Source organism: Athalia rosae, chromosome 3 (assembly GCF_917208135.1).
Source record: "Athalia rosae chromosome 3, iyAthRosa1.1, whole genome shotgun sequence".
Lineage (NCBI taxonomy): Eukaryota > Metazoa > Arthropoda > Insecta > Hymenoptera > Athaliidae > Athalia > Athalia rosae.
Genome location: NC_064028.1, coordinates 14488904 through 14503200, shown reverse-complemented (window position 1 = coordinate 14503200; position 14297 = coordinate 14488904). Strand labels below are relative to the sequence as shown.

Below are 14297 nucleotides of genomic sequence, written 5' to 3'. Positions count from 1 at the left end.
GCTTTTAACAATGCAATATTTGCATCAAAAAATAAGATAAGCCAACGGCAGCCAACTACTCAAAGGTTCAGATACCACTATTCAAATAGGCATTAAAGTGACGTAGAGATAATTATGTGGATGCAGTGGAAATTTTGGAGATAAAAGTTAGCTTCAACCAACAGAACTATTCAAATTCGTTATATTTAAAAGTCATTTTATTTTTAACATTCGTTCACGGATACGTTCCCAGACTAGTACAACAGATAGTATACCAATAATTTATACAACGCACTGGTTTACGCTGCCTCATAAATAGATTCAGGAAGAAATATACTAATAACAATAATACACAACTCTCACTTTGATGAGATGCCATACTCCTGCCAATTATTTTGCTTTGCCCTGAGCAGCCACTGCAGCTATTGCTGCCTTTACAGTTTCCTCATCGCCAAGGAATTTCATAGATACTACCGGCTTAAAGTTCTCATCCAACTCATAAACAAAAGGTATACCCGTCGGCAGGTTGAGGCCCATGATTTGGTCATTGCTGAGATCTGTGGAACAAAGTTTTTGAAAAAAATTCAGTATTTGTTCAATGAAGAAAAAGAAATAAATTCAACAACCCAATTTACCATCAAGATGCTTGACGATTCCACGGAGGCTGTTTCCATGGGCAGCAATGATGATTTTTTTGCCTTCTTTCAGCTGAGGAATGATAACATTGTTCCAGTAAGGGAGAGTCCTTGCAATTGTGAGTTTCAGGGACTCAAATTTCGGGAATTCCTCTGGTTTTGGTTCTGTTGCATACCTCGGGTCCTTCACAATAGTGTCGTAATACTTGTGATCAGTTTCCATTGGTGGTGGAGGTGTGTCGAAAGATCTTCTCCAAATTTGAACCTGTTCCTCTCCATACTTTGCAGCAGTTTCAGCCTTGTTCATCCCTGTTAGTCCTCCGTAATGGCGTTCGTTTAAACGCCATGTCTTTTCGGTCGGCAAATTTTCCTGACCAATTTCTTTCAATATAGTTTGGAGTGTCGTTTGTGCTCGTGTCAACATCGACGTATGCGCTACATCAAAGGTATAGCCCTCATTCTTTAGAGCTTTCCCTGCTGCTAGCGCTTCGCTCTTCCCTAGAATTCCATAGATGAAGAATATTTTATGTCAGATCGTATTCAGTCGGCCACAAAATCAATGGCTCAAGTAAAATGTTTGTGACATAACATTGGTTGACATTGTGTTATGTCACATCACACATGGAAAGTGTAAGTTCCGCACAATCGATAAATAACAATCACTAAAATGAATGGGAATTAAAACCACCAGAGAAAATATATCAATTCAAGTCATGGAGGTATTAGATGCTGCAAGTAGTTGACAAATGAAACCAATGAACGACCTTTTGCCCTTGACAACGCTGAGCTCGCCCGCCATTGCATCAGAAGCTGGAATTGCAATTTCAATTGTTGTAATGACAGACTTGGCTCACCTTTCTCCGAAAGACCGGCATCAAACCATCCACAGAATAGATTGAGTTGATTCCATTCACTCTCGCCATGGCGAACCATAACAATCCTGTACTTTGCCATAGTGTTAGCAGAGCTTGAAGAGTAACACGGTGTCAAACTTTGTCCACACAAGACAAGATCACTCGGCGAACTGATTTCGCTCTTAATTTGGCTGATGTTCCACCTCCACGAAAGGAGGGTCCAAGGAAAAGAGAGAGGGAAGAATCGACTCACCGGGATGAGAGGGCGTACTAGTCTGTTAACCCTCCAAAACGTCATTGATTGATGAAGCGCTAGACTGAAATTTTATCAAAAACTAATCCTAATGTTCATTTTTACAGTTCAGAATTCATTAGGGACCGACAGAGGTATTGACAAATTGGATCCCTTTGACATTGGTTTTCTTCTAGTATTTTTTCCAGGCACCAGTGTAACTAGGCCGGCATTCTTCAATCTTACGTAACAGTTTTACAATACAACACACCAAAAATCCACTCTATTGTGAGGAGAAAATCATTCCCTCTTAATTTTCAGACACTTCAACCGCCACGGATCGATGACGTATATACTTAGAATAGAATCAGCGAAAAAACTGTCAAGTCATTTTAAAAAATGTAAAATCATTCATCTAATGACGAGGTGAATGAAACCTCTGACAGAACGGGATGATGTAGTTGGAGACGTATAAAAGAGTTGCTGTCAAAATTTCGTGGCCTCAGTAGATAGTGGTAAATAGTTAGTGCAGGTGCAAACTACTATATTGGCAGCAGCAAAAAATGCAGCATGTGATATGTCATTAATCACGTGGGTTGACAAAGAGGAGGGCTAATTTCTTATGGTATATTTATTTCCTCGCATTCATCATTTATACGCAGCTGTCGAATCGTACATAACCATATTCTGTATAGCCACGAATCAAAGTATTGCAAAGTGTAACTCTGACTGGACTGATCTGGAGACCCATGTTCTCAACCCTGTGTCAAAAAACGTGTATTGATAGAAGTTAGCTTATTTTTTTTTTTACCAATAATGGCAGTCTCCACTGTCAAAAATGAACCTAATTCTGACTCGGGAGAATATGACGATGTTAAGAACGAAGACATAGAAATTGTTACAAATTGGAAAATTGTAAATGACAGATTACTCCATAATACTATTTCTACATCTGACATTGATACTTCACCTAAAAGGTAACTGCTCGTTGATTGGATTTCTACCCTCTAAGCTAACGATTAAATTTATTAAGATCTTATGATTCTCACAGGGCAAATCTTGAGGATGTTGTATCCTTGGAAACGTGCATCAGACTGGAGGGAGAAACCAATGAAAAAAAAGAACCGTGCACCATTGATATCAAGCTAAAGAATGGACAGAAAATTGCAAGAATTGCCATTGTATCAGAAGCATCTCTTATTGAATTTTATAAACAGTTTGGGGAGTATGTTAGTACTTCACATCCAGAATTCATTGACGAGTTTGAAAATAGCGCTGTGTACTTTGCTGACATATCTTTCATACCTCCCACACCTGAAGTGGGTATCAAGGTAATGTAATTGTGCATTATTTCATTGAGACAAATAAAATTAATTGACATAGGGAATTCAACATTTTTTCTCAACATGTTGCAGTTTGCCAGGCTGAAAAGTCCAGGATCAGCTATGTGGTTGTATGGAATAAGACTGTGTCTTGCTCAACCAACACCAATAAATAAGAGGGAACCGTTTGATTATCATGCGATAGGAGAGATGCTACAAAGTAGAACTAGGCCAATAGAAAAACCATCAAACTGGGCAAAAGAGATTATGGAAAAAGCTGTACCTTCAGGAGATTGTGAGAAACCAGTTTTGGACTCATTCCTTCAAAACTTTGTGTCTATGAATATAGACTCGACAAAACAAAAACATTTATCAACTAGGAGAGACCATGAAAAAACTCGAAGCGATGATTGTGATAATATTGGGGATTCTAAGGATCTTCATAGGTCTGATTTCAAGAACTACATCGATAATAGATTGACGGACATGGAGAAACGATTGACCCAAAAGATAGATGCGATAAGTTTTAAAACCAACGAAAAACTGGACAATATTATTAGATTACTTAACAATAAATAATACTTAATATAACACACCAATCCACCATTTTGGCAAATGTTAATAATAATTATCTTCTCCGTTGTATTTTGACTCAAATAGTTTTTAGAGTCTTAGACCTCATAATTACACATATTTATCATGTACGTATTGTAAAATTTAAGTATATGCACTAGGAAAAACTTTTTTTTACACGAAAATATGAAAATAAATGAGTTTTTACGCATAAGAAAACAAATTCACTGTTTGTTTATTTAATTAACTAAGTAACAAATGCAATGAGTTCTCTCAAGGTTTCCGCAGTACATCTCTAACTTAAGCCAACTGACGATTGAAGGAAATAAAAATAAATTGATTTTTGCTGAACGAGTACAGCGAGGAACAAGTTTATTACTTAGCAGATGCACCACTTTCTTCAACAGCACTGGTGCTACTCTCATCGACGGGGTCCCAAGCATGAAGCTGCTTTCGCCACAACCTCACCATCCCGTCCCATCCTCTTCTGCTATATTTAACATCCTTAGGTGGTGTAGTGGGATGCTCTTTGGTGCGCTCTTTTCTGAAACAAAAGGAGAAGCATATTTCAGGAATAAGTTGAAGAAATTTGGTGGAGAAATTATTTGATGAAATTCACTCACTTAGGTACCATTTGGATGTATCTGTCGTATGCTATGGTATTTTTGCCATAGTCTATATCTTTTTGTCTTCGTGCAAGAGTAGCGGGATCAGTTTCCATGGTTTCGTGCATGGTATGGAGTGAAAATGGTGTGAAGGGTTCAGCGTCTACCAACTGACACCTTATTTTGGGAGAGTTCAGTTTTCACAGGTGGCGAAACTTTCCAGCCTCTAATGGCTGTTTGCGATTTCAGTGGTTTTGAATCTACACTGCTCTATGAGGAATGATCATCGTACGTCGTTTGTAGGTAGACGAAACGTACTTGACCCGGAGCATAATACGAGAAGTTTAATTCGCAGGTATAGAAAAAAAATACCTATTTCGAATGGGTTGAGTGGGAACTGAGATTTGAGGTTATAAACACCCGCTCGTCTACAATACAGTAGCGCTACTTCTGTCGCACGCAAGCAACGTCTGAGTCTGAATTCATGGATGTTCAATGTTGGATATGAGGGTAGAGGTAGTTGAATACAAGCTTAACAACAATCGTCGTGAAGAGAAGTAAGGATAATTTTTCAAGAATTTACAAAAATTTATTTCGTAGCAATTACAAACAATTAAACATGTATTTCTTTTCAATCATATTAATTGGAACACGTATTAAAATAATCCTAACATTTCGTAAACAAATGTACAATTTATCTTAATTTTTCAACTTTATAAAAGAGAGAAAAGAAAAAAGAAGGAAGAAAATACAACTGAATTACTTGATTATTAGTACAATTCCAAACATTTCAGTTAACCAGAGAAAACAGTAATAAATAAAGAACCATGCGCGTACGATTCGGAATTATTGATCATAGTAGGCGAAATAGATATTTATTGCTTCGGAATAGAGGATGAATATTATCATAATTTTCCTGCAAACGAGGATTCTCTATAAAATTCAAATACCGTCCCTCTGACACAGAACGAATAGTCTCAGTTATCTTTAAATGTATTCATAATCTAAAGATAACGGGTTTCTGTTTCAAGTTACATTGAAACGGTATCATTGAAATTTCTTTGGAATATGTACTTTCGAAGGGAACAGAAAAAAAAAAAAAGTCCAAATCCTCTCAAAATTTGTAGTGATTCGAAGACTCATGACCGAATAATCTTTACGATTATTTGATCACGAGTTAACCGTAATTGATAATAATAATTCATCAATTCCCTATAATAAATTTCTATTTCTGAAACACCTCACCTGATCCCCATGTGAGCGAGAAATATACCCATTACTATTTAGAAATAATCAAATTTCGTTCATCTCTAAGACACCAAGAAAATGATTAAATCAAATTTTGATACCTTTACAGTATTTATATCCTTCCACTAACAGCACGATATGACGTAGTTTAGTCTTATTTTTTTTCATTTTTCCATAATTCTCTACTAAGCTCACATGGAATATATCTACACTAAATAAATGTACGAGCCCTTAATACTTATTTTAATATTCAGTAAGTTATAAATACTATTCAAAGCTACTTTTTTCCGTTTTTTTTATAATCTATAGTAGATAAAAACATATTAGAAATTGTATAAAATGGACAGGTTTTTTTTTTCTTTCATTTTTCTCTCCACAACTAACGAACTATTGTCTACAAGTACTATACGTGATGTTTTTTTGACCTTTTGTTTTATAGTTCTAAAATGAATTTGCTAATAATTTGTTATATTTCATAGATATTATTGAAAAGAATTATAAAATTATATGATTATTAGTTTTTTTTTATCTTTAAACTGCAGTATTATTTATAATTAATATAATGCGAATAGTTTGTTTTTATTAAATAACTATAAATCGGTTTTTTCTTTAATCTTTCGTTTTTTTGTGTGTTTAGGCATATTATTGCCTCCCAGCATATCAGTCTTTCTTGCGTCCCATTTTCCAGCTTTTTAAAAGGTTCTTTCCGAAAAAATTCAAACTAACAATATTCATATCGCAGTATTCATAGTGAACTATCGATACCTTTCCCACCATTCTGTTATTCGATCTTTTTGTAATGTTTCACTCAATAGTTATGCGGGGCACCATCAGTCCTCGTCTAGTCAGCCAGACACTAATATGAAACAAGTTATAAAATTTTGGTTGTAGATAAATATTAAAAAATATACAATATAACAATAATAAAATAATTACACAGTAATTTACGATCTTCACTAATTAATTAATCAATTAGTTTCTTACCCAAACCCAGTTCCGATGAGCAATGACAAGAAATTAGTCAGAAATAATGTGTAGAGAACTTCTTTAGAAAAAAGCCCATTTTTTCCAACTTTAGCTGTTCGGATGCTGTATGTTTTCCTCTTTGTCACGCCAAGAGGGTGCCTGAATTTCCAGTCCCTGCGAATAAAGAGATGTCAGTCACCCTCGTTTTTTTTGCTTGTTTCGATGATTTTTTGCGACCAGCGTGCATCAATTTTGAAATAGAATTCTTACTTTGGTGGTGCCTGGTCAGGACGAGAACTCCATTCATAAATCCAGTCGCTACTTTTGTCTGTCAGTTCTCCATCCTGAAAAATAAAAAAAAATAAAAAAATGAAAAATAGTACAGAAACAAATCGGAGCAAACGAAACGACCGAATTGAAATCGAATGACGAGGAGTTACTCTCCTCTTCACGACGTAGTAAAGACAATGTTGTATCATTACAAAGCGACGTCTGCTGATGAGTATTCTTATCAAAGTGTTAGCATACGTGCATGCATTTCAACGCTTCTTTGTAATCTGTAGTATAGAATTAAAAATAACGGGCACACCACGTACTCGCGGTTTTGTTTCATTCTTTATCTTGTTTCCCTTATTTTTTTATATTTTCTGTATTCACATCCGTCTCCAAATAATTTATTTATCCGAATTACATAAGGTACAGGAATATTCTGTGGTTAGTTATTTCTTATTGTTGTCATTGTTGTTGTTGATCAAACATGATTCACGCGGCTAATCGATGACGCAGCATAGATCGCTTAGATGAGAACGTTACGAAACGAGAGGGACAAAACCTACTGATCAATCGGGGGGAAAAAAAATAAATAATGATCGTTTTGAAGTTCATTGACAATTTCCATTGTGGATTTGTTGCGAATCGCATAAGATATATAAAATTATATTTAGATATTATAATGCATAGTTAGAGGTTGATAATTCGTGACGCTGCACGATGATAAAATATTATTGTTTTATCTTTTCAAGGGAGAAGAAAGGAGACCAGAGGAGGAATATGAATCGTCAAAGACAAAGATGATATACAATTAATTCTACGCAGAATCTAAACTTGAATTGGATCTGCATCGCAGCTAATAATAATTGTATCCGCTACATGTACATATGTATGTATTTGGTAGAATGCATGCCGAGATTTTTAACCCCGGTTGTTTACCGATTCGTTCCAGATATCTAACGTTATTTCTGTGCAATTTTGAATTCAGAATCATCCTACACGAATACTAGGTATAAAAAGCGGAAATTGTAACGTCCGTTTCTATAAATATCAGACTCCATAAATCAGCCGTTGAAATTCGCTGTTGCAAGATTTTGAAAACATCAATGCGAATCAGTCGGTTTTAAGTTAAAACGGACATTTCCGCAGCCTAAAAACACAAAGCCTAAAGAAATTAAAAACGAAAGGAAAAACCAAAAAGTAGATAATGAAAATATACAATCATATAATTCCCTCCGAGTCATAGGTCGCGAGGACATCTTCAGTTATCTGATATTGTCGCATATCTCAATCGTCAAAAAATTGCAACCACTGCTCGTTTATCTGTCCAATTATATCTCTTTCTGTCTTATCCTCTTCTTCTTGTGTTCAATATACACAAGTTGTCTCCGCGACTAAGAGTTCATATCACTCATCAGTTTTGTATGCAGTAAAAATTTGCAAATCATTTTTTTGACACATTTTTAAAACGCTGTCGGATCCCTTCCACCGTTGGCCACTGTTCAATCTTTTGTTGATATAAACGTGTGAACTGAGTCATTAAAACGTTCAGCTTGTACAAATATATTTCAGGTGACGAAGCTGCTTTGCTGCAAAACGAATTTTCATCTTTAATTCAAGCCTCTGCATTCGTTGGCGCGTTTTTTACTACTTTTTTTTCAGCAGAAAACGAAAACGTACAGTCGAAGAACCGAAAGAAAGAGAGGGAAAAGAGGGCACAAAAACAAATATACATCTTCCGAAGCGTATTTTTTAACGTCTGATTTTTGGGAGTTTATCGAAATTTCGCATTGATACGAATAACGTAAATTTCTTAAATTTCACGAGATGTTTTATTCAAGTGATATGTTCTTATAAAGAAGATGCGAGTTGCCAAGGAGAGATTGCTACTCGCTATAACCAGACACTCTTGGCGGCCTTGATACGTGCCCGTTACCACGGAGTTGAACGTCATGTAATGTATACGGGCAGACACACGGTTAAAATCTTCAAGTGTATAACTATCGTACATGTGTGAATTCTGAAGAGCACACGCGTATTTAAAACGCGACATTATTCACGCTACTACAAAGGAAAAAGTGCTGAACCATCCACTCATCTACCTATGACTTGGTCTAAGAATCAGCTGTGTATAGCATATGGGCAATCTTTCAAATTTGTTGACCCTGTCAAGCGAATGGACTGTTCAAATAATTTATTTTTTTTTCTGTTTTCTTCCGTCTGTTCTTGATATCGTGGCTCCTAAGCGTTCGTCGAACATTAAAGCACCGAAGCAATTAAGCAAATTGAACTCCTTTGTGCAATCTTAATGAATTATACATCTCAGAATTAATCAAACTTTACCACTACATATATCCTACCTTGTTACAACTATAGTTGATATAAACTCCTTTAAATTCGTCTTCGGTTGATAATTCTGTATTTGGACTGTTCGGCGGACTCTTCGGGCTGAAGAAAACAGAAAAAAAACGTAGGGACAAAGAATTAAATGAAGAAATTTCATGTAGCCGATCTTTATTCCAGCAGAAAGCAAAATCGCTCACCTATCCCTGGGAGTATCCCTCCTGGAGGATGCCAACGAATGCCTCGCGGACGATTGTGTCGAGTCTCTTTGTGCCTCCCTCAATAGTCGAAGATATTCTTCGCTGCCTCCACCGCTGCTGCTGAATGGTAACGGAGTTACTCTATCCGCAGGTACCGGATTGAGTTCGACCCACGACTCTGCACCTCAAAAAATAAGCGAAAAACTATTCGTATGAATACAGTTTGATACAAAGCGTAATTTATATGTTATTCAACGATGAGTCAAGTTCAAGGACAAATATATCTCTACGCTGTACGTGTAAGAGGTCAATGACGGACCATGCCAGACGAGAGTGATTGAATGTTAATAATAGTACCGTGCGCGTACTACGTCGGTTAAAATTTATGAAAATACATTCGATTCGATATTTTGGACGCTGTAAAAGTGATGATCGTAAAAGGAACGAAGAAGCTGCATAATGTAACTTGATGCGTAGAAAACTTGTGAATATCTTATTGCAGAATTTTGCATATCATGGCTTCTAATGATTGTAATTCAATTTGAGCACGAAAGAAAGAACGCAATTCGATGTAATTTTTTTAGAATCTATACCTCGTGAAAAATAGTAGGAGAAAGAGCAAAAGGTAAATCGCCCAACGTGGGGCTCGAACCCACGACCCTGAGATTAAGAGTCTCATGCTCTACCGACTGAGCTAGCCGGGCAGTTGAGAAGATATAGTCACCTTGACAGTGAAATGTTTTCATCTCCAATTCCCTACTTAATAAGGAAATGAAAAAAGTCATATAATAAATTGTTGCGCATTCATCACTCGGAGCCACAATATAAACGTATATTTAGTCGCGTCCAGTGATAAATTTGATATCCGATTTCTGGACCCCTAACAACGTTCTGCATGAGCATCTTGTACGAGTCTGGATCCGCCTGGGTAGAGCGATAATCTTAGAAAAGCAGGTCACGCAGCTTGTTAAAACATTAAAGATTGCCTTGTTTGGCGATCTTTCGATTCGCTCTTCCCACACAAAAATTACACACATAGGATCCTTTATTTGTAACCAACTTCAAGACACGTACGCATGAACTATGTAAATTGAAATGAAAAAAGAGATGTGAATAATTCAACTGCCGCTGCTGCGACCGGATGGAATAATTAGTTGAAAATCAATCGATTGCAACACCGTGTTGAACATGACAAACTGAATTTGTGTGTCTTGAGATTTTACAAAAACTTCAAGTTCGTCGAAACTTAATAGAAAAAAGACTGCTACAAACGAAAAACTTTTGCAAATTGAAAAAATAGTGAAAAATTTGGTTCACCCCCGACTTTTGGCGAGAGCTAGAAATGAAAGAGATTCATCCGTTTCCGTAACAAGATCCGAAAATTTCAAAGAGCATCAGAAACAGAAATTTGAGCAATTACTCGAACCGGTCTAAGATTATACAACCCAATCTCAACATGGAGTCACTGAACCCGCAATACAGCCACCAGCTGAAATCAGCTAAATTAATTTAATGCACGTTAAATAGGAACAAAAAGATCAAACGTGTCATAAAAATCCTTTCAATTTGTTCTTCAACGCGACAAAAATTCATGACATAGTCGCGGTCGCGCCAAGTTTAAAAAGAAAATCATAATCGCATACAAATAAAATGAGCCGGAGTAATTTGAACATCGATATAAAAGAATTTAGCACAGGAAACGTGGATTATGAACCACAAAACCATACGATATCAAATATTTTTGATATCGAAAAATGTGAAATAATTTATACACGTGAACAGGTAAAAATAAACATGAAAAAATTACGTGAGTTGGTTGAATTTCACATCAAACAAGGAAAATATCAGAGAGAAAATATCGTTGGAAAATCAAAAATTGCTTTCAACAAGAAATCTTTAAAACCACGCTGCTATTGCGATACTAAAAACAGCAACGACGGTTTATGAAGGAAAATCAGAAAACTTTTCAATCAAGTAAACCAGATGAAAGACTTCGTCGTCATACACGGTTTCTCTGTATTCTCCTCATTGATTCATAGAAGATAATGAAAAGTGAAAAGACATTTTTGAACGGATGAGATAAGCGAAGACACTATCGGCATGATAATTCATAGTGTAAAAAAAAATTCTACCATCATACTGATTATACAAAAATGCTATCGCGTTTTGTTCGCAGTGTATGATACATCGATATAAGAATAAAAAATTACGATGGTTGACCCACTCGCGTAAATGAAGTTTATCTTTTGCAGGAAATCTGACACTGATCCGGTTCAATTACAATATCGTTATGCATCGAGTTAACTAGTTTTATGGTTGAAGACCTTCTCAGACTTAGACGTAGGAAGAAATTCGATACTGTCTCCGAGGTAAAACCTTGCTAGGACTCACGACGAGCTGAAATAAGGTCTGGGGCAACCGATTTCAGCAACAGGTTGTGCAGAATGCCCATTTTATGTACCGCGAGCCAACTCGCGCCCTATCGAAAGGGCATTTTGCCAGTAGCGAATGAAGAAAAACGAAAAGAAGAAAGTAAAATAACAGAATCCACGTGTGGGTTTAATAAATAATAAAAAAATAAATAAATAAATAAAAGTTATAACAATATAAACCGAGGGTAATCGGAGACGATATTTAATCTGTTTTACAAACATCGTAGCGTACGATACTTCGCGGGGGATACTATTTTTTATTTATATTAGTAAAATCTTATCATATACAAGGTGTGTCGGATAGCACGGTTTCAAAGTCAATATTAAAACGTCGGATCTATTCAACCGTGTATAGGTAGTAATGCGGAGATTATAGGTAGGTATATATGTAGTTATCAGAATAAATTAACATTAGCATTCCTCTTGGTGATAAAAGGGGCACCTTATTTAAGAACGAAAACAACCATTGTATAAAATAATGAAGGAAGTTATACACGTGTCGGAAGACAGCTGTAGAGTTAGCTGCAAAAACTTTGTTATATAGCCACGTCGGCGATAGCCACTGAAATAGAGATAGGAATAAAACGATGGCCTCTTTAAAACTAGTTACTGTGAAATAGATACTTGAAATTGATTTTGAAGTCAGGATATTATATAACGAGGCATTTTTCCGCCCCTGAATGAACCAGTTTTCGAAAAAATATCTGCTGACTATGGAGTTGTGAGAAATGAAAAGTAGATACAAGTTTTTAGCGAGATAAGCTACGCGCCGATGTTCGATATCTTATCGGTTAATAGTGTGAGGAAGTCGATGGAGTATTTCTTGAATGTAAAATACGAATATGTGTATACGTTGTATGCGTGCCGAATGTAAAGTTCATCTTCGTTATGGTTTTAAAACGGCGATGTTGATAAGCTTCAATAATAGCGAACGCAGTGGTCCGCAAAAAGGTTCGCTGGCAGATCGCAATGAGCTCATAAATTCAAACGGTCGCACGCGGCGCAATAACTTCTGATCAATAGTTTTAATCGTTGTTGTTATTATTCATGTTGGCACGATGGAAAAATCTTCATTATTTACCCCTTCGATTCAGGGTCAGAGGAACAACAAAAGGAAATTGAAGAAAAAATGATAGAAGAAACACAGAGAGGGAAAAGCTACAGCTGGTTTATCGATACCATATAAAGCTATGTTTTCACAAAACTAACGCGAACGTTGTAATGTGAAACACGATTTCACGCTCGACTTTCAGTATAAATAAAATAAACGTGAATTGAAATACGAGTCAATTCAAACGAATTAAAAAGCGCTCGAGCAACGACTTGATAAAAAAATAAATAAAACGAAATGAAAAATTATATCACGCGACATTAAATCAGATGTACTTCACATCAAGGTCCTCGACATTAAAACAATACGATTAGAATATACATAGCCTGGGTTACGATAATTTGCACTGTAATGATTCAATTTATGCCCGCTCATAAGAGGACGGATATCAAAATCGAAAAGCAGAAACACAGTTGTATTTTTTTACATGTACTTTTTAGCTTGTACATTTCCCGCCAGCGATTTCGGCGCAAAATTTCAAAAATTTCGACGACGCAATTAACGACGAAGCGGTTAGATTTAAATTTCAGCCTCGGCGTGTGAAACATCTCTAATTTTGCCATGGGCGAAATCTAACCGATAAATAAACCTGTGTATCTGTGTATGAATTTGGCATGGAGTTTTAACATCGCAAAATAATAAATATATATATAGTTGAATCCAAAGTAGGCGGAGTTTACCACATTCTAATCGAAGTGTTAACGTTGATAAGGTTTTTAATTTCAAGGTAAACAGAAAATATTCTGCGATTATGTACACGGTGATGTTTCATGTAATTATTTTCTATGATGTTTCCTCATATTTTGAGACGCGATGTAAAATAAAACTCGCTATAGTAGGAAAGAATATCGAGTGTGTACCACGAAATATCGATCGGTTTGAACGCAACTTTGGAAAAATAACTAGATAAAACGCTGGAAAATGGCTGCTTCGAGCAGTAAATTAATTTATAAAAATTATTCATTAATTAATGATGGGGGGCAATTATAAAAACAATAAATCTCGACGATTTCAAGTACCTTGTTTTGTTTACGTGCGTTACGTACCCAAGCGAAATGGCTGCTGGATTTCTCACATCGACACTGACAGCTGCTTGTTTATCAGGTTATCTTATTATTTGTTTATTTATATATTTTCTTCTTATTCCCCATCGCATTAAATTTTTCAAACAATTAATAGATAAGCTAGCTTTACTCACCACCCAGCAATTCGTCGGAGGTAAATTTTGCCGTGGACGACATCCTCGGATGCGTACAAAATTATTTAATATGCCCAGTAACTTGTTGACGGGAGGAAATTTTTGTTTGTAAATCGTATACTGATAGATTTTTGTTATACTGCAAGGATAGGGAATTAAAAAGAAAACAGCACCAACACTAATTTATAAACCGGAGACGATGACGATGACTTTTTTTGTAACTGCGACACACTTGCTTGCGCCGCGAATTCCTGCCTTAAAATGCCACCAGTGGGAGGGAACCAAAAGACCAGAGAACGTTCTTTGTTTTGATAAAATGTCAACAGAGA

General features: G+C 36.1%; 4 protein-coding genes and 1 non-coding gene across 7 annotated transcripts; 1 reads left to right on the top strand and 4 right to left on the bottom strand.

The window, feature by feature from the left end:
* Positions 1-179: 179 nt before the first annotated feature.
* Positions 180-1663, bottom strand: LOC105691937 (phosphoglycerate mutase 2). Its single transcript, XM_012410772.3, has 3 exons — positions 1469-1663; positions 615-1112; positions 180-536 (listed from the first exon to the last, which is right to left on the bottom strand). Exons 1-3 carry the CDS (start codon positions 1566-1568, stop codon positions 370-372), a joined length of 765 nt encoding a protein of 254 aa, XP_012266195.3. The 5' UTR covers positions 1569-1663; the 3' UTR covers positions 180-369.
* Positions 1664-1686: 23 nt separating this feature from the next.
* Positions 1687-3818, top strand: LOC105691938. Of its 2 annotated transcripts, none has more exons than XM_048652638.1 (4): positions 1687-1946; positions 2022-2677; positions 2752-3031; positions 3116-3818. In XM_048652638.1, the coding sequence occupies exons 2-4, from the start codon at positions 2517-2519 to the stop codon at positions 3599-3601; spliced, it is 927 nt and encodes a 308-aa protein (XP_048508595.1). In that variant the 5' UTR covers positions 1687-1946; positions 2022-2516; the 3' UTR covers positions 3602-3818. The 2 variants fall into 2 exon arrangements, with proteins under 2 accessions (XP_048508595.1, XP_048508596.1); XM_048652639.1 differs by having other exon boundaries at positions 1687-2325; positions 2396-2677.
* LOC105691940 (histone RNA hairpin-binding protein) lies at positions 3797-4354 on the bottom strand. The gene is made up of 2 exons (XM_012410775.3): positions 4219-4354; positions 3797-4139 (listed from the first exon to the last, which is right to left on the bottom strand). The coding sequence occupies exons 1-2, from the start codon at positions 4326-4328 to the stop codon at positions 3971-3973; spliced, it is 279 nt and encodes a 92-aa protein (XP_012266198.2). The 5' UTR covers positions 4329-4354; the 3' UTR covers positions 3797-3970.
* Positions 4219-14250, bottom strand: LOC105691951 (BCL2/adenovirus E1B 19 kDa protein-interacting protein 3). Of its 2 annotated transcripts, none has more exons than XM_012410792.3 (6): positions 13969-14250; positions 9228-9411; positions 9045-9132; positions 6685-6758; positions 6433-6588; positions 4219-6304 (listed from the first exon to the last, which is right to left on the bottom strand). In XM_012410792.3, exons 1-6 carry the CDS (start codon positions 14009-14011, stop codon positions 6253-6255), a joined length of 597 nt encoding a protein of 198 aa, XP_012266215.1. In that variant the 5' UTR covers positions 14012-14250; the 3' UTR covers positions 4219-6252. The 2 variants fall into 2 exon arrangements, with proteins under 2 accessions (XP_012266215.1, XP_012266217.1); XM_012410794.3 differs by having other exon boundaries at positions 9228-9405.
* On the bottom strand, positions 9859-9931 carry Trnak-cuu. Its single transcript has one exon. It is a non-coding gene; the product is annotated as a tRNA-Lys (tRNA).
* Positions 14251-14297: the final 47 nt, after the last annotated feature.